This window comes from Danio rerio, chromosome 1 (genome assembly GCF_049306965.1).
Source record: "Danio rerio strain Tuebingen ecotype United States chromosome 1, GRCz12tu, whole genome shotgun sequence".
Classification (NCBI taxonomy): Eukaryota; Metazoa; Chordata; class Actinopteri; order Cypriniformes; family Danionidae; genus Danio; species Danio rerio.
In genome coordinates, this window is record NC_133176.1 from 55,214,457 (window position 1) to 55,240,000 (window position 25,544).

The 25,544-nt window shown below is 35.7% G+C and overlaps 1 protein-coding gene across 39 annotated transcripts in view; it reads left to right on the forward strand.

Moving 5' to 3' along the window:
• The window catches only part of nfixa (nuclear factor I/Xa), a 253,758-nt gene that overhangs the window by 40,654 nt on the left and 187,560 nt on the right, over positions 1–25,544 (forward strand). For 23 of the 39 annotated variants that reach the window (XR_012405563.1, XR_012405566.1, XR_012405493.1 and 20 more), the window contains exon 2: positions 4,790–4,873. Coding sequence is in view for 16 of the 39 variants with exons in the window: in NM_001366171.1 (NP_001353100.1) it covers positions 4,790–4,873 (84 nt within the window). In the remaining 23 variants the exon portion in view is untranslated. Of the gene's footprint in view, positions 1–4,789; positions 4,874–12,488; positions 12,637–25,544 lie in introns of those variants that run through there. The other 16 variants (XR_012405540.1, XR_012405530.1, XR_012405546.1 and 13 more) reach the window with 2 other exon arrangements.

A 25,544-nucleotide genomic window follows, 5' to 3' on the forward strand; every position in this document is an offset into this window, starting at 1 on the left:
TTCTATATTTCCTATAACATCAGAAAGATCAGACCCTTCTTATCTGAACATGCAGCTCAACTCCTTGTTCAAGCTCTTGTTCTCTCCAAACTGGATTACTGCAACTCTCTACTAGCGGGGCTTCCAGCTAACTCTATCAAGCCTCTTCAGCTGCTCCTTAACGCAGCAGCACGAGTGGTCTTTAATGAACCTAAACGAGCACATGTCACTCCGCTGCTCATCCTTTTGCGCTGGCTGCCAGTTGCTGCTTGCATCAAATTCAAAGCTCTGATGTTTGCCTACAAAGCGACTTCTGGCTTTGCTCATTCTTATCTGCTCTCACTTCTGCAGATCTATGTGCCCTCCAGAAACTTGCGTTCTGTGAATGAACGTCGCCTCGTGGTTCCATCCCAAAGAGGGAAGAAATCACTTTCCCGAACGCTCGCGATCAATCTGCCCAGTTGGTGGAATGAAATCCCTAACTGCATCAGAACATCACTCGCTGTTTTCAAGAAACAACTAAAAACTCAACTATTTAGTTTCCACTTCACTTCCTAATCTGCAATTGCCTCTCTGGATATACCACTAACTGTACTCAAAAAAAAAAAAATAAAATAAAAAAAATAAAAAAATGTACTAATGCTTTCCTTCTTAGACTTTACAGACCTGAAACTTGCCTATAGCACTTATTCATTGTTGCTCTTATAGTTGTGTAAATTGCTTCCTTGTCCTCATTTGTAAGTCGCTTTGGATAAAAGCGTCTGCTAAATGTAAATGTAATGTAAATGTATGTAGTCACCATTAGCAAGCTTTTAGAAGCTGGTATGGTAATCGATCATGTAAATGTACACTTTATTTATGTATTCTTTGAGCTTTGATGCCCACTGTATTAACAAATGTTTAAGCTTTTATATTTATAATCCATAGTAATTGCAGAATTGATGTTTTCTCAGCACACACATTGTAAAAATAATAACTTTTTAACTTTTTTTTTTTTACTGGCATTGTTTTATTTTTTATTAATTGTTTTATTGACTTGTTTTGGTATGTCTGATGCTTGTTGCAAGATGACCTTGGTTGTCCAGAAAGGTGCCCTTTATAAATGAATTGAACTGAATTATTATTATTATTATTATTATCATTATTATTATTATTATCCATTTCACACAATTCCTTCATGTTGTCCCAACACCAGTGGTGTAAAGTAACCAGCTACAAATACTCAAACTCCTGTAATTGAGTAGTTTTTCTCAGGAATTGTAATTTACTAGGTAGTTTATAAATGTGTATTTCTACTCTCACTTGAGTACAGCTTTAGTGCAGTATCTGTACTTTTACTCCACTACTGTCCTTCAATCTGCAGTCACTACTTTATTCTTGTATATGGGGATTAGAATCAGTCCTGTGATTCCTGTCCAATCAAATCACACGTAGAAGGTAAATCACATCATGATGAACTACCTCAAGACATGTGCTTTATAATTGAAGCAAACTGTTTGGAAGCATTAAAAGTGTCCAAGAAGATGTCCAAAATCTTTACACTCATTGACCCAGAGACTGTTTAGATGCATGTCACTGCTGAGAAGATGATGGATGTTTACTGTATGATGACCGAAATGGCCTTAAACGCCAATCAGGGACAAGATGTCAACATGACGTCAGATTGACGTTGTACCATAACGTCATGGGGACGTTGCATTTTGAACTCAACGTCAGTCCAACCTAAAACCAACCTAATATCAATGTCTGATGTCACAGCTTGAAATTGTGTGGATGTTACCACTATGATGTCTATCAGATGTTGGATTTTGGTTACCATACCTGAGGAATAAACGTCAGTATTTGACGTCAATATGACGTTGGTTTAAGATGTTGGCTCGACATTGGAATTTGGTCACTATCTACCACACACAACCTAAAATCAACCAAATATCAACGTCATTTGATGCCATTATTGGACATCAAAATAACGTTGTCCTTAGACGCTGGTGAGCCATTGAATTTTGGTCACCTGACATCACTACCTAAATCTAACCTAATAATAACGTCTTATGATGTTGTGTGCCTGCTGGGCAATAACTAAATGCACTACAGAATGTTACGTTTACACACACATGCACAAATTACATGTAATCGCATCAGCCTTTCACAGAGTAAAACCCACTACTCTTGAGTACTTTGGAAAGGGCTACTTTTTACTAATACTCTGAGTAACATATACAACAGATACTTTTACTCTACTTGCACTACATTTTTAGGCAAGTAATGGTACTATTACTTGAATATGATTTTTCAGTACTCTTTCCATCACTGCCCAACACTCTTTCATTCATTCATTCATTTTCTTGACGGCTTAGTCCCTTTATTAATCCGGGGTCGCCACAGCGGAGTGAACCGCCACTGCCCAACACTAATTGAACAAATTTAAGTGGATTGAACATAAAACAATTAATTTGTCCCAAAAATATCTCAATAATTGTGTCATTAGCTCATTTTAAATAAGTAGTAGTAAGAACAATCAACATTTTTATAAAAATCCTCAAATAATAACATATTGATGTATTTTAATAGTCGTTATACACTCAAAATGCACTGCATGGCTGGAAACGGATCATATGCAGTATTATTATTCATATGTAGTCACCATCAGCAAGCTTTTAAGACTTTTGGAAGTTAAAATCTAACAGTAATCGATCATGTAAATGTGGATTTTAAGCTTTGATGCTAACAGGTATTAACAAATGTCTATGCTTTTTTATTTATTTATTGTTTCAAGAGTTCACACTTAGATATTGCTTGACAACTGTAAGCAGGTTTGGCATGCTGTACCGGGAGAGGACCCTGAGCTCGGACATAGTTGAGCCCAGGGCTCCTGCCAGGTCCATAGAGCATGTGAGGGGAGTACGAGATCAGGTGGTTCTCGAGAGCTCCCCTTTTTTGTAAAGGAGAAAAGGAGGAGAAGGGGTGGATGGGGGGTTTCTTCGGAAAACGAAGATAAGGGAGTAATATCTAGCTAGGCTACTTATAGTGAGTTAGGATAGATCTGATTGGCTAACTAATGAGTGTAGATAGGTGGCCAGCTGCAGTCAATTATATCACGTGCTCCTCTCGAAATTAGTTTAAAAACTTCACTTATTTGGCATGGACTTCACAATTACTCTTGACAAACCAAATGCATTAAGTGTTTTAGCAGACTTGCCAATTCTCAACACTTGTCCAAGGGAGGCTTAAAACAAAATGGAATTCATTCATTTTCTTTTCGGCTTAGTCCCTTTATTAATCTGGGTTCGCCACTATGGAATGAACCGCCAACTTATCCAGCGAATGTTTAAGGAGCGGATGCAGCTGCAACACATCAATGGGAAACATTCATACACACTCATTCACACACATACACTATGGACATTTTAGCTTACCTAATTCACCTGTCCCGCATGTCTTTGGACTGTGGGGGAAACCGGAGCACCTGGAGGAAACCCGCGCCAACGCGGGGAGAACATGCAAACTCCACACAAAACGCCAACTGACCCAGCCGGGGCTCGAACCACGACCTTCTTGCTGTGAGGTGAACGTGCTACCCACTGCGCCACATAAAATGGAAATAAAATAAGTACATGTACACAACATTATAAATCTTTACATCACATTACTATGAGGCAAACACAGTGGTCAAACTAAACTCATAGTCGACTACTTATGTTTTGTTTTTAACCACATTTTAAGAACACTAATAAAAGCATTACAAATAGCTATTAATTTTAGTCTAACAATTGTATATTTATAATTTATAATTATTGCAGAAGGGATGATTTCTTAGCACATACATTGTAAAAATAATGTCTTTTCAAAGTTTTACTTTTAAATTAATTCACTTGTAAACGTACTTCAGGTTTCTTAGTAAAAATTGTAATATTGCACACTGTTTATTTTCAGTATATGCAGCAAAGCATGAAGCCGACTGCCGCAACTGATCTGGAATCAGTTTTCCATTATCTAGAAATAAGGTGTTGGGGTAAATTAGCCTAAACCAGCATTTTGGAGTTGATTACCTGTGGATGTATCTACATAACATATTTTGTGTGTGAAATATCAGGACACATGTGTATAATGACATGGGTATTACAAGGAGATTGTGTAATATGAGGACACTGCTGATGTATCCATTTATCAAAAGGCTTATAAATCATTCAAAATTAGTGTTTATTTATTTTTTGCTTTAGAACGTAAAACTGCATGGTTTCCTGTAAGGTATACACAAAAAAAATTATGTTTGTTCAAACTACATCATTACAGTAAGCTTAAACCACACAATACTTGAGTTTTATGGGACAACCTATATGTTTTATGTTGAATCCACTTCAATTTGTAAAAACTATAATGCTAACTTAATTCCTTCATCTTGTCCATTTTTTACAGTGTAGGATTGGGGTAGGGGAATATAAGTTACAGTTTATACTGTATACACACACACACACACACACACACACACACACACACACACACACACACACACACACACACACACACACACAGTATACTCAAGCCCAGCTAACAGCTAAATGTTCTGCTCCACCTATGTTAATTGAGCTGTCTGTTAGACTGTCTATTTGACATACAAACATGAGAGACTGGTTTATTCCAGTAGTGAGCACAAGTAGGACACCGAGAAGCAAAACGAGTTATGATTTGATTGATGTATGTTCTCGTAAAGTGTCAGCTTTTGTGATACAGAGGGGTTTTTTTTGTGTGTGTGAGTGCGCTGTATAGCTTTATGACTAAACTCGCTCTATGTTTTTGTGTTTGATTGCAGGCCACAGAATCGTATCTGGTGCATGAAGGTCCCCATCGAGCCCCGGGCATCTCAGAGTGTTTCCTAGTGCCTGAATCCTACAGGGTACAAGCCTTTTTCGTATTTATTTTTATTCCCATGTGTAGTTTACACTCAAAAAAGGACTTTTGTTACTGGTTCAAATTACACTGTAAAAAAAAAAAGTTGACTCAACTTAAAATTGTAAGGCAATTTACAGCATAAGGGCGGCCTCCGTGTGCTCCGGTTTCCCCCACACATGAACTATAGGTGAGCTATAGGGGATTTGAATAAAGTAAATTGGCTGCTGTGTATGAGTGTGTATGGGGGTTTCCCAGTACTGGGTTGCACTTGACTCAATTTAAGTTGTCAACTAAAAAAGCTCTGCATCAAGTTGCCTTAAAATTGTATGTTTTTCAACAGTGTACTTATTTAAAAATAGCTGAATCAAAACAAATCTTGTTTTTTTTTTTTTTTTGGTGGGGGGGAGAGATAGCTTAATTGTTTTATGTTCAATTTATTTAAATTAGCAAAAACAATTAATATATTCAGCATAGGCTCATTCTGAAAACGAAGCCCTGTATTCATTTCTGGAGATCACAAATTATGTAGCCAGAGGAACGTATGGCTGGATTTCGTCTTTAAAATGAAAGCTACGGGGTGGTATGACGCCTCCGTGTGGATGGCTATTCCACTGTTACCAGATTGATCTTTTGGCTCGTCACGTACTTCAGAGGATTTGAGATGCAGAGCGGAGTTGACCATGACGACAGGATTTGAGGCTGGCAAAGAACGATTCCAGAAAGCAGGTAAAACAAAGCAAAAGCTAAGAAATAAACAAACAAGTAAATAACAGGGTGAGAATGTGGTAAAAATCAAGCAGCCACGAGGGCTTTTCTTTTTCTTGATTGCTTTTCAAAACACTGTTGGTTGGGTTTAGGGAAGTGGGTGGGCGCTGGTCAATCAGTGCTTCTAAAAACACTACCGGTTGGGTTAAGGAAGGGGGTGGGCATGTGTATTGGTCGGTCGGTCAGTCAATCAGACAGTCAGTCAGTTAACAGTGGCCTCTGGTGGATTTATGCGAGAACAGCAGGCATGAATGGCGATCACGAGAAAAATTTGACATCTGAAAAAGCATACCCAGCTCCCTCTGGATTCGCGAAAAACAAAAATCGTAGCTCCTGGGACGGATTTGGTGCTCTCCAGAAATGTATATAGGGGTACGTAATCAGAATGAGCCTAAGTTGAATAGATTTGTGTTGGGATGCTCTTGTGTGGAACCCAGCATTTTTTCCAATGTATAAAACGACTAACATACTGAATTAAACTTTGATTTCCTTTTCATGATGTAATTAATCTACTTTCAAGCCAGATTTATCTTCAGATCGAGATAAATAGAGTTTGAATCGATTAAGCAAACTATTAAAATAGCAGAGATTTAATCGACAGAAAAATGGATTTGATTCCTTTTTCCAACCCAGGCACATTCTGATTATGTACCCCTATATACATTTTTGGAGAGTGCCAAAAACTTCCCAGGGGGTACGTCTTTGTTGCAGTTTTTATTTTCGCAAATCCACCAGAGGCTGCTGTGTACGCTTTTTAGATCTCAAATTTCTCTCACGAGTGCCATTTGTGCCTGCTGTTCTTGCGTAAATCCACCAGAGGCCGCTGTTGACAGACTGACTGACTGACGGATCGACTTGCCCACCCTCTTCCTTCTCTGAACCCAACCAATAGTGTTTTCAAAAGCTCCTTTTGACCCGCCCACCCAGCCGACAGTTTTAAAAAGCAATACAGAAAAAAAAGCCCTTGCGGTCGTCTGTTTTTTACCATGTTTTTAGATTCTCACACATTCTCACCCTGTTATTTACTTGTTTATTTAATTTTTCTTATCCACTTAATGGAATCGTTCTTCGCCAGACTCAACTCCTCTCTGCATCTCAATTCCGCTGACATAAGCGGCGAGCTAACTGGACAAACTGGTTACTGCGGGAAAGGCGTCCATACGAAGGTAAGCGGTCAGCTAGTTAGCGCGAAAAGGAGCAGTGTCGTATCGCCCTGTAGCATTCGTTTTAAAGTTGAAGTGCAGCCATACGTACTTTTGGCTACATATTTTGCGCTCTCCAGAAATGTATATAGGGCTACGTTTTTTAGTATGAGCCTGTGTTTTGCCTTTTCAATTTTGCACACTAAAAAAACTAACTTTTTTTTTCGAAAGAGCTGTAAAAAATGCAGTGTCCCACACAATTAATTAATGCTGTCCCAACATAAACCGATTAAGTTAACAAATTTAAATGGATTGAACATAAAACAATTAAGTTGTACCCAAAAAAATCTCAAGAATTGTGTTATTTTGGCTCATTTTAAATAAGTACAAGCATCAAAAATACATTTTTCGAGAGAATACGCGCACACATGCATCATAAATCTGCCTGTTTATACTCTCGTATGCTGCGTTTATACGTTCGTATGGTAAGACGGTGGTTAGCGTTGAGAAGAATGCCGAGTTTATGTGGAGGAGCAGCTGCAGGAATTATCTACATAAAATATCATTATTTAAGAGCAAGCCACAAGGGAAGGGTAAAAAGCAAAGTGTGTGTGTTTGTGTTGGGATAAAACCACACACACCGACTATATCGCTTGCATATGGTTCTCTCATGTGAGTTTTAATGGAAACTGCAACCGCAAGCCGACCGTGGGTCTGCTTAACAAAGAACTGGGTGTGTGTGCGTGTGCGTGCATGTATGTATTTGTATGTGTGTGAAAGTATGCGTGCGCTGAAAGCAGGACTGCTTTTCATGCTATGTTGTAGAGTAATGGCTGGGAGATCTGTGTGTGTGTGAAACACGAAGACTGTGGTTTTGGATTTGTGCCCTTCTGTGTGGTAATGCCAACCTCTGTGCCCTTTCTCTGACCTTGCTCTTTACCAGGAATGTCAGTGTTTTTGTTGATTTTCTTGTTGTGTCGGCTGCTTTGCATATTCATTATTCCAATTAACGTGCAACTCATAAAGGTTCTTTATTGGCATCGACGGTTTCATGAACTTTCCAATTCCCATTCCTTGAAATTTAATTCCCATTCCTCAAAACAAATGGTTCATCTTTTTAAGTTTTTATTTTATTTTATAGTGATTCTTTATTTCTTTTTTGGCATTAAAGCCACAGAATAACCATTTTTGGTTAGAGTAGAGTTAAAAAAACAGAAGTTATGTTAAATTAAAATGACAATCTCTGTTAAAGGCATTCCCCTCAAATTCTACATCCTTCTCCATCATCCGTCTCAGATGGGATGGAGGGCCAAATCAAAGCTTACCGTGGGTCAGCTTTGGCCAGCGGGCCCTAGTTTGGGCATCTCTGCTTAAAGGCAACAGGATTACTTGCATATGTTAGGTAAAGTCAACTAATCAGTGGCCAGCATAGTGGGTAGCACAATCGCCTCACAGCAAGAAGGTCACTGGATTGAGCCCCGGCTGGGTCAGGTGGCGTTTCTGTGTGGAGTGTGCATGTTCTCCCCATGTTGGCGTGGGTTTCCTCCGGATGCTCCTGTCTCCCCCGTAAGTTCAAAGATATGTGGTATAGTTGAATTGAATAAGCTAAATTGTCTGTATGTGTGTGAGTGAGGGTGTATGGATGTTTCCCAATGGTGGGTTGCATCTGCTGCGTAAAACATATGCTGGATAAGTTGGCGGTTCATTCCGTTGTGGCGACCCCTGATTAATAAAAGGACTAAGCCAAAAAGAAAATCAATGAATGAACTAATCGGTTTAAAAGCAGTAGGTTTACTCAATTATTTTAAGTAATTTCTACTAATCATTTTTTTTTACAGTGAAGGAACCACAGATGCCAGCAAAGAACCTTTATTTTTACGAGTATACGACAAGAAATAGGTTGTAGTGCTCATTTCATCTCAATCAGTATTTTTTTTCTTAATCTATAAACTGTTAATTATGACCATGGTCAAATCCGCCTTCTTGACCTGTGGTTGTCATTTCTAAAACAATCCCCAGCTCTAAATTCCAAGGTCTGCTTTCACAGATGTTGATTAAGCTTTGTGCTGGATTAAGCCTGTAGTCCTGGATTAAAATGGGCCGTAATTTGTAAGTCCCCTTTGTGGTGTTGGCTTAAGCGGCCCATGAGAATGGCGTCCTAATAAAAGAGCAGGCTAATCTGCCTCTTAAAGTTTGACAGCAGAGGCACAGCAGAGTTTCACGGCTGGAGAAGGTGCAAGATAAGCATAGTTGAGCGTGCCGCTAGGCAGCCTGGGCGCTGTGGTTTGCCACAAAACAGATGTGGATTTAGGAGACCACCCTGCAATAGTGTAATGCAGGATCGGGGCCTATAGATGAGTCATAGAAAAAGAAAGAGGAGGGAGAAACGGGTTCCTTACCTTACATTAACTCGCTGAAGTAAAGCCTGCAGCATTAGTATTGCGTGTTACTGTAAATGCAGGCCGCTGACGACAAGAATGCAGTCTTTCCTGCTGCCATTGATCGCGCTTTGCATAATTGCTTGGAATTTTAAAATGTGTTTTATTCTAGGTTTGTGTTTTTGCAATGCATTAATAAGATAATATAGTAGTTAAAGCGTTTTATTCTAATGGCCAGTGCAGTTTGAAGCCAGAATTATAAACCCTCCTGTAAAATGTCAATGATTTTATATTCATTTCCCCTTTTTTGTTTAATGGAAAGATTTTTCCAAGACATTTCTAAACATTATGTTCCTAATAACTGATTTGTTTTATGTTTGCCATGATGACAGCACATAATATTTGACGAGATCTTTTTCAAGATACTATTGTACAGCTTAAAGTGACATTTAAAGGCTTAACTAGGTTAAAGCTAGTGTACTAAGGCAAGTCAATGTATTACAATGGTAAGCTCTGTAGCCAATAAAAAAAATATTGCTTAATATTGACCTTAAAATGTTTTTAAAAAGAAAAAACTGTTTATTTTAGCCAACCTAGCCGATAATATTTTCTCTTGAAGAAAGAAATAGGAAACACTTTCATAATTTAAATTAAATATCACCTTCAGTAAGAATAAATATTGCACAGGAGGGCTAATAATTTCGCCCTTTTTATGACAACAAAAAACAATATATATGGCATATAGGGCTGGTGATTTATCGAAAAGTACTTCGACTTTCAGAACCTATAATCGATCTAATTTTTCCAGGACGATTACTTTCCCTATTGCATGTGGAGTCAAGGCTGAGGCGGATTTATATTTCTGCAGCCACATCTGATCTCCTGCCAAGTAGGGTGCTGGACCTATTCTTGAGCCTTACTTTGCACGACATTGATCGTGATTGGAAGATGCCTCAAGACGGCATATTTTCCATTGCACCAAAATTATTTACATTAAAATATTTGTTTACAGAAGATGCAAGAAATGCAGAGTTTAAAATATTATTTACAGAATATACAAGAGTTGTTTTATTCAGAAGACATACTGCTTATTTTATATTTTTATATGAAAAACACTGAAAGTAATTGATTTTGTGTCCAAAAGTGCAAGTTATTTATTACGTTTTAATGAGAAAAAGGTGACTGTTCATTTTAGGCAATGTGTGTTTTGATTTCAGTTGTTTAACATTAATGTTTAATAAATAATCATAGACCGCAGATAGTGAGTGTGCTTCCTTCAAATATTTCAAAATCAAGCAATGCACCCTTCATTCAGAAATCTCCCACCTGTAATATGTGTGACATATTTCTGTACAAAACTTGTCAGTGAATTATGAGGGCATATAAGATAAAATAAGGCAAGGCAAGTTTATTAATATAGCACATTTCATACACAGTGTCAATTCAAAGTGCTTTACATAAACAAAGAAAAAAAAAAGAAAAAAAAGACAAGTATACGAACATAAAAACCAATTAATAAAAAACAGAAAAAAACAGATTAAAATGTGTTAAAAGAGGTTTTAAAAGAATGAAAAAAAAGAAAGACAATATATAAATAAATAAATAAATCGTTTACTAATTGTAATCAAATAAAATGTTCAATTAATCGAGGTTTTGATTTTAGGCCAAAGTGCCCAGTCCTTTGGTCTGTCGGAAGACTGTATAGCTCAATGATGCCCAAACTAGGACCCGAGGGCCAAAGTTGGTCTTTGGTAAACTTTAATTTGTTTGCCATCCCATCTGCTGGAGATGTTTTGATGTTTTATTGTTACTGAAATTAAATGTTTCATATAAATAGAGTAAATGAATCAGATTTAGTTTAAATGTACTGTACTGTCACCTGACAATGGTTGATGAATGAGGTTGATGAAGAAAGATGGGGATTTTTCGATGTTTAGTGTCTTCAGGATTGAACTCCACTGTGTTACAAATGGGATTGTTTATGTTACTATTGCATTAAGTCAGGGGTGTCCGAACTCAGTCCTGGAGGGCCGGTGTCCTGTATAGTTTAGCTCCAACTTCCTTCAACACACCGTCCGGGATGTTTTTGTATACAGTCAGAATTATTAGCCCCCCTTGAAATTTTTTATTCTTTTTTTAAATATCTCCTAAATGATGTTTAACAGAGCAAGGAAATTGTCACAGTATGTCTGATAATATTTTTTCTTAAAGTCTTATTTGTTTTATTTCGGCTAGAATAAAAGCAGTTTTTAATTTTTTTAAAAACATTTTAAGGTCAAAATTATTAGCCCCTTTAAGCTATTTTTTTCTCGATAGTCTACAAACCATCATTATACAATGACTTGCCTAATTACCTTAACCTGCCTAATTAACCTAATTAACCTAGTTAAGCCTTTAAATGTCACTTTAAGCTGTACAGAAGTGTCTTGAAGAATATTTAGTCATATAATTTACTGTCATCATGGCAAAGATAAAATAAATCAGTTATTAGAGATGAGCTATTAAAACTATTATGTTTAGAAATGTGCTGAACAAATATCTCTGTTAAACAGAAATTAAATGGAAAAAAAATAAACAAGGGCTAATAATTCAGGGGGATAATAATTCTGACTTCAACTGTAAGAAAGAGCTTGACTAGGTGTGTTTGATTGAGGTTGGAACAAAAATATGCAGGACACCGGCCCTGCAGGACTGTGTTTGGGCGTCCCTGCATTGCTATAATTTAACAAGGCCACACCACACTGCTTTATGCTGTAAAGTAATGTTTATGCTGTAATATGCTGTAAAGTAATGTTTTCTTTTTATTTTGAAATAAAATTAAATAAATGAGGCAATGGCACTTTAATGTAATATAATTTGGTAAATTTACCTTTAGCTCAAGGCTCTCAATGAAATTTGAATTTTGGCCCTTCATACAGAAAAGTTTGGGCACAGCTGATATAAACAAATAGCTGAAATAAATTGGAAACAAACACAAAACTTAGCTCATAATAATAGTACCGTAATCATATCTGTTATCAGCAGTAAATGATAAGTGTTGCATATTATTATTTACTGTACTGTGCGCTTTTCGCAATGGATTCTGCCAGACTGGCCTTGAATGACACGAGTGTTCTGTATACATTACTCAAGTTTTGCGTGCTTCACCTTTCCTATCACTAGATGAATGCAGGCTGTTGCAAGACTGTAGTAGATTATAAACAACTTCTTCAGCTCGCCCTTTTATTAGATAAAGTGGAGAGAGAGCGAAGGGGGAGTGAAAGAAGGAAAGGAAAGTTTTTTTTTTCCTGCTAAAGTTTGAGCTTTCACTTTCTGCCTTCGAGGCGGGGTTAGCGGCGAGAGCAGCATGGAGTAAACGCAAGGGGGGACGGCGAGCAATTGCAATGCAGAAACGCGGCGAACTTCCACTCAACTTCAAAACGCAAATCATTTCCCGCCTTTGAGACCGGCTAGCTATGTATTCCCCGTACTGCTTGACACAGGTAAATACCTTCATTTTAATTAACCGGTCATGTGCGTGTGTGTGTGTGTGTCCGGATGCTGCATTGTAGAACTCCAGAGGCGTCTTGAGGGTTGCTTCTCATTTAAATGCATGTGAAGTTTTGCATTGCGACCTTTAAGATTTTATTTCTCGTCCGCGCGTTTATGTGCAGATCGCGCGCGCACGGAGCCGTTCAGGAACTCTGCTCGTGCGTTTCATTGCACATGGGATCCGAGAGAAAATGGCGCTTCTCCCAAATCTATTTTATATAAAAGGAGACGCGATGATCAGCGCGACGAGCACGTCCAGCGGTATTTTCTAAAGTCAAACTCTATGAGTTATGGTAGTATTGATAAAAGTAGTTTTTTCTAAGCTGCGATGTTTCGAATGAGCCGACAGTGTGTCCAAAAGCTCCGTGCATGAACTCGTCCGCGCCCGCATTCAGAGAGACGCGAAGTCAGATTGATCTACCTGTCCTGGAGTGGGAAAAAATGTCATCCTTCATTTTAGGATTTTGTGTTCTTCGTTCATTTATTTGCAATAAAGTAAGCCACTGAAACTATTAAATAGGCTACATAAGAAATAAAACTGTTAAGAAGCGCTTGCTGTTAAAGCGAATAATGCATGCGAGAAAAAGTGCAACTTGCGTTATGCAACAGGCTATTATATGCATATACAGCAAATGCTGTTTCAAAAATCTGTTAGAAGTTTTGTAGTGCAGAGCACTGATTTATAATTTATGGATTTTGTTTTTAATCTTGGAAGCTTGAAGCTTTAGTTTATGGGACGAGAGGACACGCACACTGTCCTAAAATATGCTATTTCTATAAATCAAGATCTTGGCGTTTATACAGTACACAGCACAACTTAAACATTAACGTGATTAAACCTTCCTTCAAGACTGCAATGAAATTGTTTACTTTAATAGATACAGGCCGAGGTTTAATCAAAGCAAGTCGTGTTGACTAAATTTACTGTCATCAATCATTAGAACAAAATATTCTTCTCTCTCTTAACATGCCCTCTATATTATTCAGCGTTTCATTTTTTTTTTTTTTTGGAAAAATATTCATACATTTGCAGTATAGTAAAATATGCACGCCAACAAAAAGCATGCTGTGATTTATTTTTTCTAAGCCTTTTCTATGAAGTCAGCTGTATAACTGGTTTTAATAGTTTTCCACATACAACATATTATGCTTAAGAATGTTAATTAGGATTTAATATACTGCAAGATCATTATTTTAACATGCTTTTGTTTTTTTAATTTATAGCCTCTCTATGGCGGCCTACACTTAAAGCCATTTTGCACAAGCACTATTATATTTAAGCAAGCATTTCAGCTGAAGTGTGTGTGTGTGTGTGTGTGTTTAATAATAAATTAAAAATGTATTTGCAGTTTTGTGCCATGCATTTATGCGCGTAAGGGCTTGTTTTCATGCCGCTTGAAGGAGTCGAGCTGCGGCTGGAATCTCCTCCGACGCCTCGCGCATTTTGGCCCGGTTTTTGTGGCAGTCGCTCTATCTGGCTCTTAAATGTTCCTCTTTTGCACACATTTGAAAGATCTTTAAAATAACTTTTTTTAATTGGGCGAGAAATAAGTTATAGACTTCCCAAATAGATTTGTCCGTTTACGTTCAATTGTTCTATCTGTTGTCATAATTGATTCCTTTAATCTATTTCTTTATTTTGTTGGATTTTTTAGTCTTGGCTTCCACTTTAGACTTGGCTGCAAAATAGGCCTTTCTCTTTTCCTCCACACGACAGAGTAGGTCACGCCAAACTGTCGGTGAATCAAGGCGTCTAGTGGTGTGTGTCTAAAATAAATCTCCTTTTCTTGCATTTTGCATAGTCGACGGCTTTGTCTTTGTGTGTGGCGAATAATTGCTTTTCTTGCTAATTATAATTGTCTTGCTGAAAATGCAACACTCTCACAGTAAAGTAGGCCTGAACGGCAGTCGTTTGTAAAGTATACAAATACAATAAGCATGTCTTTTTATTAATAATTATTTGCGTTTTTTAAAAGAGATGTGTGTGGTTTTATTTATTATTAAAGATTTATAAAATAGAGAATCTGTTTGCAGTTCTGTGCCTTAAAGGTTTTGCGCTTGGAGAAGCGCTTCTGCATCGCGCGGCCTAGTGCACAATGCGCATCCAAATGCAGTTATTAGACTATGTTATACTGTTTTAACTATGTATTTGTTGTCTTATGGTGTCACGAATATAAATATATTTTTTTAAATGAGCAATTTTGCAATTGTTATTTTAAAGGGGTTAAATATTTTAACATTTGCAGTCTGCGAAAAGTGCGTCTGGTGGAGATCCAGTTAACAGTGCTGAAATGTCAGAGTTGTTAACAGATGATATCCGAAATAAATGTTTATTATTATATTATTTTAATATATTATATTTAATATTATTTTATTATTATATCACGGCAAGTTCTAGAAATGTCCTTTATTCACATGCTTGAACAGAAAAATTCAAACAGTTTTTGTAGCAATGTAAAACTATTTTATATAGGCCTACTACAAATATGAAAGATTTTTAGAAATGCAAATATTTAAAGGTCAATCTACTTGACCTATTTAATTAATCCAAAGGTCAATTAATGTATTTTTTATTCTAAATTGGCCCTCTCCGTTTTATGACTTGATTATATAGGCTATGACAACTAAATAATCCTCCACAAGGACAAAAAGCACAAAAAAAAAAAAAAAAAAAAAAAAAAAAAATATATATATATATATATATATATATATATATATATATATATATATATATATATATATATATATATATATATATATAAATGCATTTACCTATTTTTTTAAATAAATATACGAATATGGAAATAACTTTTCGAAGACCTGTTCATCCTGAGGTATATTTATGTCATTTGTATATGATGATATATAGCCTACACACACTCACACACACAAATATATGATCAATTAGTCCTGACAGCACATGTTTTTAGGTCATTGTAACTTATTAATCTAAGTTAATCATGTTCTAACTTAATTTTATAAGCTACACAAGCTGTTTTAAGTCAGTTTAACATGATATAAGTTCATTGGACTCATGTTTTTTGATCCAGCTTAAAATTTAAGACAATGATTTTTTTACAGTGTATGTCAATCTTATAATATACAATATATTTTAAACTATATTTTGTTCATCTTTAAAAAATGTAAAGGTTGCAAAATTAATAAGCCAGAATAAATTTGAGGTTAAATTTGAGAATGAATTTGAGGTGAAACATCAATATGAGGCAACCAGTGTATGTATACATATTCATGCTTAATCCGTGTATTTGTAAAAGTATTTTGACTATTGCATTTGTGCATTGTGTGTAGCCTATAATAATTAGTGTTTACATATCATGCAGATGCTTTTTATTTGTGACAAAGTGTCTCTCATACGCACAAATGTGAGAAAGCGAGGGGAAAAAAGGGCCACGGCTTACGAGTAAAGCCCAAACCTTTATCATACTGATTTACAGCCCGTGTTGGCATTAACTCCACTCTGATTTTGATCGCCACGATAAAAAGATTCCTCAAACCTGCAATCGCGCCACGTATACTGCGTGTGTTAAAAAGAAACCCTCCTTTGTCTCTTGTGGCTTTAGATGCGATTCAGATTGCAGGCTGGATAAATCTTGCGGCAGGCCACGTTTACGGTGCAGTCATTTCTTTGGGTGAGGTTTTGGCGGTGCATTCAGAGAAGATGGAGATAAGGGAAATGCATCGTAATTCCACCTGCCTTTATGTTTACAGTCCTTCAAGACGAGTCTGATTTGTCTGTCTTTTTTAATTAGGGTTAATTATTAAAAATAAACGAGGACGCGCGCGTAAATGTAAACAATAGGTCTTGCTAATGAATTATTAACATGGATAAAAGGCTTTCTGGAATGGCCCGAACAGGTGGGGAATCTCAAGCTTTCCTACGTAATGGAAGTGAAGCATGGTTTGCCAAATGTGCAAAATGTCGTTCGGGGGGCTAAAGGCCTCAGATGGGGCCTTGCACATGTCTCGGGACAAGTGGTTAGCATTAAGTTTTAATGCATTTCGAATTTTCCAACATTTTCCGCTCTTTTAGATTCGAGGGCGTTGGGGTTTAAGTTAGAGTCACCGTGAATGTGTTGTTATCGTTCTGTGTTTATTATATGTGACTCTAGACCACAAAGCCTGTAATAATTGTCAGTAATTAAACTAATAAATTGAGATTTATACATCACGTGAAAGCTGAATAGATCATCTTTGGATTTACTTTTGTTTGATAATATTTGTCAATTGTTTGAATTGGCCTGTATAAAATTTAAGAGTTCAAAAAATCGAAATATAGAGGATATTTCCTTTTAAGTTGTCTAAATGACACGTTTAGCAATGCACATTGCTATTGAAAAAATAAGTTTGGAGATATTTACAGTAGGCATGGGCCGGTACAAAATTCTGACAGTATGATAACCTTGTATACAAATATCACAGTTTCACAGTATTGTGATTACTGCTTTAAAATATATGCTTCTTAAATGTCTGGGTTAAAAAAAAAAAAAAAAAACATTTTTCCCCTTTGAAATGTAACATTAAGCTTAGTAACATTTCAAATATTTTTGAACAGGCTAAATAATTTAAATGAATCATTGACTTCTACTGTCTTAATTAAAAGCTGAATTTATAAGCTTTGCATTTATGTGTACTTTTTTGTGGGGTGGGATAATATGTGGCAGATATTCATAAGATTCTCACAGTATGAAAATCTTGGGAAAAAATGTTATGTTAAGAAACATTTAAGATATTTTGGAGCAGAAAACATGTCAGGCTAAATAATTCAAATGAATCATTGACTTCTGCTATCTTCATTAAAAGAATAAGCTTTGCATTTATGTGTACATTTATTTGGGGTGGGATAATATTTGGCAGAGATGCAACTGTTTGAATAGGCCTGTATGGATTTTGAGAGTTCAAAAAAAATCTAAATATAAAGGGTATTTCCTTTTTACGTAAAAAAAAAAATAAGTTTGGAGATATTTACAGTAGTCATGGGCCTGTATAAGATTCTGACGGTATGATAATATTGGATAAAAATATCATGGTTTCACAGTATTGTGATTACTGCTATAAAATATGTTCTTATTAAATGTCTGGGTAAAAAGCTAAAGCTTTTTCCCCTTTTGAACATAATATATTTTATGTTAAGAAACATTTAAAATATTTTAGGACAGTAAATATGTTATAATTCATATGAATCATTAATTTCTGCTGTCTTCATTAGTTTCAAAAACACAGATTTTCCATTTTATATGGCGCCTTCAGATACAGCTTCTGTTGGAGATACTGCTGTCATTGATACCAGTTGCAAAACATCCAAAACATTTACTTAATATGCTAATGATATTTGGAATAAAAGAAATATCAATAATTTTGACAATTTGGACAATTTAGACTAAATGTTAATAATTATTACCACTAAAAATTGTGGTCCAGGGTCACACATCTACATTCTAATATTCCACTATTTGCAGTGCAGTAGTGCTCTTAATAATATGCTTGCATCATCCAATAATAGAAACATGTATTTATATAAAGCTAATATAAAATTCTGACGGTTTCCCCTTTATGTATCATTTATGTTGATATGTTCTGTTTGCTTTAAGATGATTTCTAAAGTTATTCAGCTAGCTTTGTTTAGTTACACCACATTTCTGTTGTTGTGCTCAGCAGATCTGTATTATATTGTTTATACATTGTGCGAAACTATCTTGTTTGATGGCGTCATTTTAATTCTGAATGCACCGTTGCTCAACATGCAAAATCTGTTTTAACAGTGACTCGCTCTAACTCTAATCTTTGTGATGTCAGGTTAAATTGAGCAATTTCTGTGTATTTCACATTAACCGAGCCGTTTCCTATTCCACTCTCAGCATTTACCGACTGCTAACTAACCTAAATTTCTCTGTTGTCTTTCTTTTTTTGTTGTTTAACGAGTCCTTTGCTCTTTTTAACTGTGCTTAGATGGATAATCCGTATTTGGATTTGACCAAACAGCCAATTATTTCACCTGAACTGAAGTGCTGCTGTTGGCAGGCCTCGTCCCGCTCTTGATAGATATTGCAGCTTTCCTAAATCTAACGGAGCGATTTAACGATTGTGACAAATGCTGTTTTTCTTTGCCCTGCCTACCTTTGGTGAATTTCCCCTTTCAGCACGGGTCTTTTTGGGACAAGGCTCTGAGGGAGGAAGACATTGCGTCAAACAAAACCCTCAGCTGCTCTTTCCTCCAGTTGTCTTGCTCGGGGAAATCGGGAGGCTGTAACTGGGAGAAAGTGTATGGGAAACACAGAAAGCATACTTCTGAAAACCAGGTTGGGACTGAGGCAGCCGCCCCAGGGAAGAACATTCGATCTCCATTATAGCTCATTTCTATATGGAAAAAGCATCAGTACTCTTATAAAAACAACAAAGTATGGCTATAAAGTGTCATACTCAATAAAACGCATGACTGTAAACACTTGTGCGCCCCTAGGCAGCTGCTGTAGCGTACTATAGTGTTCACCTGAGCTTGTCCTTGAATACACTACAGCAAATAAATCAGCCCAGGCTTTTTATGATTACATACCCCTCTATACATTTCTCGAGAGCGACAAATCTGTGGCTGGAGCTACGTTTTTTTTTTTTTTTTCAAATCCACTAGAGGGCGCTGGGTATGCTTTTCCAGATCTCCAATTTCTCTCACGACTGCCATTCGCGCCTGCTGTTCTCACGTAAATCCACCAGAGGCCGCTGTCGACCGACTGACTGACTGAACGTTCAACCAACTGACTGACCTGCCCAACCCCTTACTTTAACCCAACCGATAGTGTTTTCAAAAGCACTGATCATTTTTTTGGATTTTGTTTTTGTCTTACCTGCTTTTTGGAACCGTTCTTTGCCAGACTCCAAACTCCGTTGTCATGGTCAACTCTGCTCTGCGTCTTAAATCCTCTTGTACGTGACGAGCCACTGGACAAACTGGTTACAGCAGGAAAGTATGCATACTAATGGCGTGCAAGAATTGGCATAAAATAAAATCTTGATTAATTTAACATGTTAACTCGATTACAATTAATGAACAATTATTTTATTTATTTTATTAGTGAGAGATTTTTGAAGGGTGCATTACTTGATTTTAAAATAATTGAAGGAAACATACACTATCTACTATCTATGAATATTGAACATTAACGCTGAAAAACTGAAATTAAAACATACATTGCTTAAAACGCAGCTCTCTGCACCGCCCACCCTTGTCACCACTACCAAATCGACCAATCATCAAGCTTGCGATATGTGTTGTTGTGATGTGGAGTTAAGTTTTTTTTGGAGGTGTGCAGTTATGCAAAGTCTGCACTGGACCATAAGCGAATGTTAGGTATAAGTATAGTATCAGAATACTATAAGTATAAATTAGCCTTAACAAAGCGAGGTCACTTGACTCCACAAACGGTAAGGAAAGTAATTTAAAATTGACCTGGAAAAATTTGATTGATTATAGGTTCTAAATGTCAATTTCGATTACTTTTTGATTGATCAACCAGCCTTACGCCCCGTTGTGTTCGTTTTAAAGACAAAATGCAGCCATACGAACTTCTGGCTACACAATTCGCGATTTCCAGAAATGTTTACAGGGCTATGGTTTTTGAATGAGCCTATGTTGCAATAAATCATCGGGAAAGCTTAAAATGAAATGGTTACTTTAAGAAGCTTATGAAATCTATTAAAACTTTCCATTGTTTAAAAATGTTTATAAAAAGTTTTTTTTTTTTTTTTTTTTTTTTACAATATTCTTCATGCTAAGAAGGAAAAAAGGCTCTTTTTAAGAACTGCTAAGGGAACTGTAACAGATCTTCAATGGCACTCAGTGTTGGACAACCCATTGTTTTGTTTTTTTTCAAAGAAAATTAACTCAACGTTTACTCTCACTCTCAACATTTATATATTTATTTTGAGGAAAGCTAAAAATCATCAGTGGTTACTGGTTTTCTGCGTTCTTCAAAATAAATATATTTTCCAGCCTGATCTTACGAGGAAACGTAACTATTTAACGTTTTGTCAGTTTAGTGGCTAATTCATAAGAATTCGTACGAGTTCCGTCATACAAAAATGTACAATTCTAAATAGGAGGTGTGGCACCCAACCCCGCCCCTAAACCCAACCGTCATTGAGGATGAGCAAATCATACTAAATTGTATGAATAAGCTCTTACAAATTCATACGAATTAGCCACTACATCAAAAAGTTACGAATTGCTGTAAGATCGTGTTGATATTTTCCTAAATAAAAAACTCATAAAGGTTCGAAACAAATATAGGCGAGTAAATGAAGAATAGTCATTTTTGGATGAATTATCTTTTTAAATTTGTCATTGTTTAAATTTGTCAAGTCATAAATGTCATCATTTACTTTTCTTTTAAACCTGTTTGACCAAGACAAAAGAAAATATTTTTAAAAAAGCTGTAAACCTGTAACCAATGACTTTCATAGTATTAGTTTCTATTACAATAGATGTCAATGGTTGCAGGTTTTCAGGATTTTTCAAACAAAATATAGACAGTATATATGTTTATTTATTTATTTTCCATATAAAGAAACTCATTTGAAACAAATAAAGGGGGGTAAATGATGACATGATATTCATTTTGGGGGAACTATCACCTTTAATATCCTTCAAGCCTGTTTGACTTTAACACAAAATGAGATATTTAAAAATGCTGGAAACCTGTAACCATTCACTATATTTACAGTGTGTGTGTATGTATGTATGTGTGTGTGTGTGTGTGTGTGTGTATGTATGTATGTATATGTATATATATATATATATATATATATATATATATATATATATATATATATATATATATATATACAAAGAAGCTCATTTGAAACAAGTAAAGGGGTAAACAATGACAGAATATTCATTTTTGGGTGAACTAAAACCATTGACTTTCGTAGCATTTGTTTTTATTACAATAGAAGTCAATGGTTAGAAGTCAAAGTCTGCATTCATCAAAATATGTTATTTTGTGTTCAACAGAAGAAAGAAGCTAATAAAAGTTTGATTTTACTCACCACTTGAGGGTGACCAAGTTAAGTAAATGTTAATTTTTGTCTGAAATATGCCTTTAACATCTTCAGTCTCCTGGTGCAGGAATGGTTTTTAAAAGGCGCAGTGGTGTCCCTCCCTCGCAGCCCAGCGTGACCCTGTTGCAGTCCTGCTGGTGTAGCTGTTTGTTGTGGTAACAATATGCAAAGTTACATTATATTTATGTTCCTGGCAGTCGCCGTCTTACCAAAACGTCTTAGAAGAAAATACATGTGCTGTGTTTTAACTGGCAGCTAGAGATGCAGCTCAAGTGCTGCGATGAAACCTCAGGTTCTAAAAAGGACAAACGTGTCAGCTGTTGTACAGTCGAAATATGTCTACATTCACTTATAAAAACACAACTTTTAAAAGCATTTCCATAATGATTCCTTTGAAGAACCATTTGTGTTCCTTAAAAGGATATTTCACCCAAAAATGAAAATCTCGCCCTTGACTTTTTTTTCTCTGTTGAATACAAATGTGGTGGCACGGTGGCTCAATGGTTAGCACTGGGAACACAAGTGCTGTAGGTGAATTGAATAAACTAAACTGGCTGTAGTGTGTGTGTTTGAATAAGAGTGTATGGGTATTTCTTATTACTGGTTTGTGGCTGGAAGTACATCAACCCAGTAAAACATATGCTGGAATAGTTGGTGGCTCATTCCGCTGTGGCGACCTCTGAATAGAGACTAAATCGAAGGAAATTGAATCAATACAAATGTAGAATTTTGTGAACATATACTAATTGATTTCTATAGTATTTGTTTTTCCTACTGTGGATGTCAATGGTTACCTGTTTCCAACATTATTCAAATGATCTTCTTTTGCATTCAACGGCACAAAAATGTCTAACTGAAAATGTTAGGAAAACATTTTTTTTTTTGTTTACTGCATCTTTCAAATCGGAGGTTTTGGGCTTTAAATATATCTGAAATATACTTAATGTTTCATTTTTTTACCACTTTATCCTTTTTTGTCTGGAGATTTCAATTAATATAAATATTTTCAAAAGCTATTTTCACAAAATGAGTTTTTTTTCTTGTGCACTGAATTATAAGTCACAACTTTAGCAGAACTCAACGCATATTTAAACAAATAATGCCTTATTTGCATATTTCTGCAGCGTTTTTATTAAACTTGTTATACAGAAAAATTGTAATAAAAAAAAAATAAACCTATCTATTTACATATATATGTATTTATGAATCATGTCTTGAATTTACGAATTGGACAATTCGTAAATTCAAAACACAATCAATAAATACACAAATCCAATTTGTAATATCAATACACTATTTGTAGATACCCAAATTCAATTCGTAAATTCAAAACACGATTCATAAATACACAAATTTAATTAGTATGTTGGAAACACAATTCGTATTCATAAATTCAAAACACGATTCGTAAACACACAAGTTCAATAAAAATGTTCAAAACACAATTCGTAAATCCAATTCGTAAATTGAAAACACGATTCGTAAATTCACAAATCCAATTTAATTGGTGAAAACATCTAGGATTTTTACTTGTAAATTCACAAATTGTGTGTTAATCAATCAATAAACTGGTGAAGTATGATGAAAACTAGATATTAACTTGATATATTAACTTAAAAAAATTATAATATTAGTCTATTCACCTGCAGTCTTGATTTAAGTATTCTTTGTAGTTTTAAGACTCTCTGTGTTTCACATTTGAATCTTATTATTTGGGTTGGTGTTAGTCGTCATAACCTGGCGTTCACATACTGTATGCGCACACACACACACACACACACACACACACAATGCCAAACACACTTTACCCAGTATGTTCTCATAATCACTTCACTTTAGCCCAGCTGTGTGTAACAATGGCGTCTTTCACAGCGGCGGCCGCACTCTCAATTTTGTCTTTTCTCTTTTCGCTCATTTATAAAAGAAACCCACATTCTGGCTCAGCGCTGTTGTAATTCACAAAAGTTGTGTGTCCTTTATTGGCCAGAAATAACCAACATTCATCGAAAGGTCATGGTCATTTTGTGGCCAGCACAAGCATGTTTTTTCCCCCCTGCTTTTATGCTGGGTCAAACCTTTTTTTTACTGTTCATAATTTAACTGCAGGGTGAAAGACCTCAGGGTTATTGAACAGGCCGTGCCAACACACTCATTGGGTTATAAATTTGGTTAGAATGAATAATGTTGACTAGAGTGAATAAAGGCACTAGCATTTTTTTTTTTACTTTATTGTCTTTATTGTTTGTATTTTTTTTAACTTGTATTTTTTTTATTTTATGTCCAATCAGTTTATTTTATTTTTAATATAATTTAATGTTTTAATGTAATAATTTAATCTAATTTAATTTAATTCTATTCTTTATATATATATATATATATATATATATATATATATATATATATATATATATATATATATATATATATATATATAATATATAATTATTATTAGCAATATCACATGATTAGCAGTGCGATATGACTGTATATCAGCACTGGTGGGAGGTATGCATGAGTGCGCCACAATATACAGCCATATCGCACTGCTACAAGTGTGATATTGTGTTTATACAACAGTTCGATGGTGTAACCATGTATATAAAAAAGAAAATCAAACATGGAGAGTCTCAAAAATCCTTGAGGAACTACTTTCCTCCGCCATTCATTCACATCCGCAGCTGACGCCAGGACAGCAGAAACCGTGGCTACTTCACTGTCACTTTTGAGCTAGTACTTGAAGGATTCTCTAGCGTAATGTCTAAAGTGATGACAAAACAAGTTATTTTGCACACATTTTAAGATTATAAGGCTGAACAGCATGAAATGCCATCAGTCTACAGAGATTCCCAGTATTTCTCTGCTGCAATCGTGAGATTACAATAAATAATCCCAAGCAAAGCAAACACTAGCAGATTACTATGGTGTAAATACAGCACTACAACATACTAAAGAGATCAGATGCCAATCAGATTCAAGAACCAGTGATGGGGGGCTGGGACGGGGATAGCGGGCAGTTGGAAATAGGACGGGTGTCGCGGATGTAAGTTAAGGGGCGGGGGTTAGTTGTCGTAGACAAAAGTGAAGAGGGTTGGGGAGTCACGGAACAAAGTAAAAATGAACAGTGGGCGGGTGACGAGGGGTTCGGTAAAATGAGGTGCGGGATCAGATTTCAGATGTTCCGGCACAAATAAAGTCCTGGTTATACCTCTTCATCTTATTCCATTAATTAAATATCTCTTTTGTTTTATTTTTTTAATTTTATTTTACTTTTTAAATTTAATTTAAGTTTTTATTTTAATTTATTTAATTTTATTATTTAATTTAATTAATTATTTGTTTTATTTTCTGTTATTGTACTTTTAATAAAATTTTATTTTTATTAAATTTTTTATTTTAATTTATTATTTAATTTAATTTAATTTAATTTAATTTAATTTAATTTAATTTAATTTAATTTAATTTTATTTTATTTTATTTTATTTTATTTTATTTTATTTTATTGTTCAGTAGTTGCAGGCTGCTCCTCAATAATATTTGTATCTCAGCTTGAGCCTTTAGGACGGCAGCTAACCATGAAATGAGAAAGAAAAGTACGAGAGCTCCAGAAGGGTTTTGTGAAGGCCTTTGAGATGACGGCGTATTTGATGAGCCCGCGCCTCTCAGTGTAGGTGATAAATGGAGGCTTTAGACCAAGTGTTTATAGTAGCACAGTAGCTGAAGAGGCCTGCTGTACCGATGGGCCCGAGACACTCAAGGTCGATTATTTCTGTCCTGCAGCCTGTGTGTG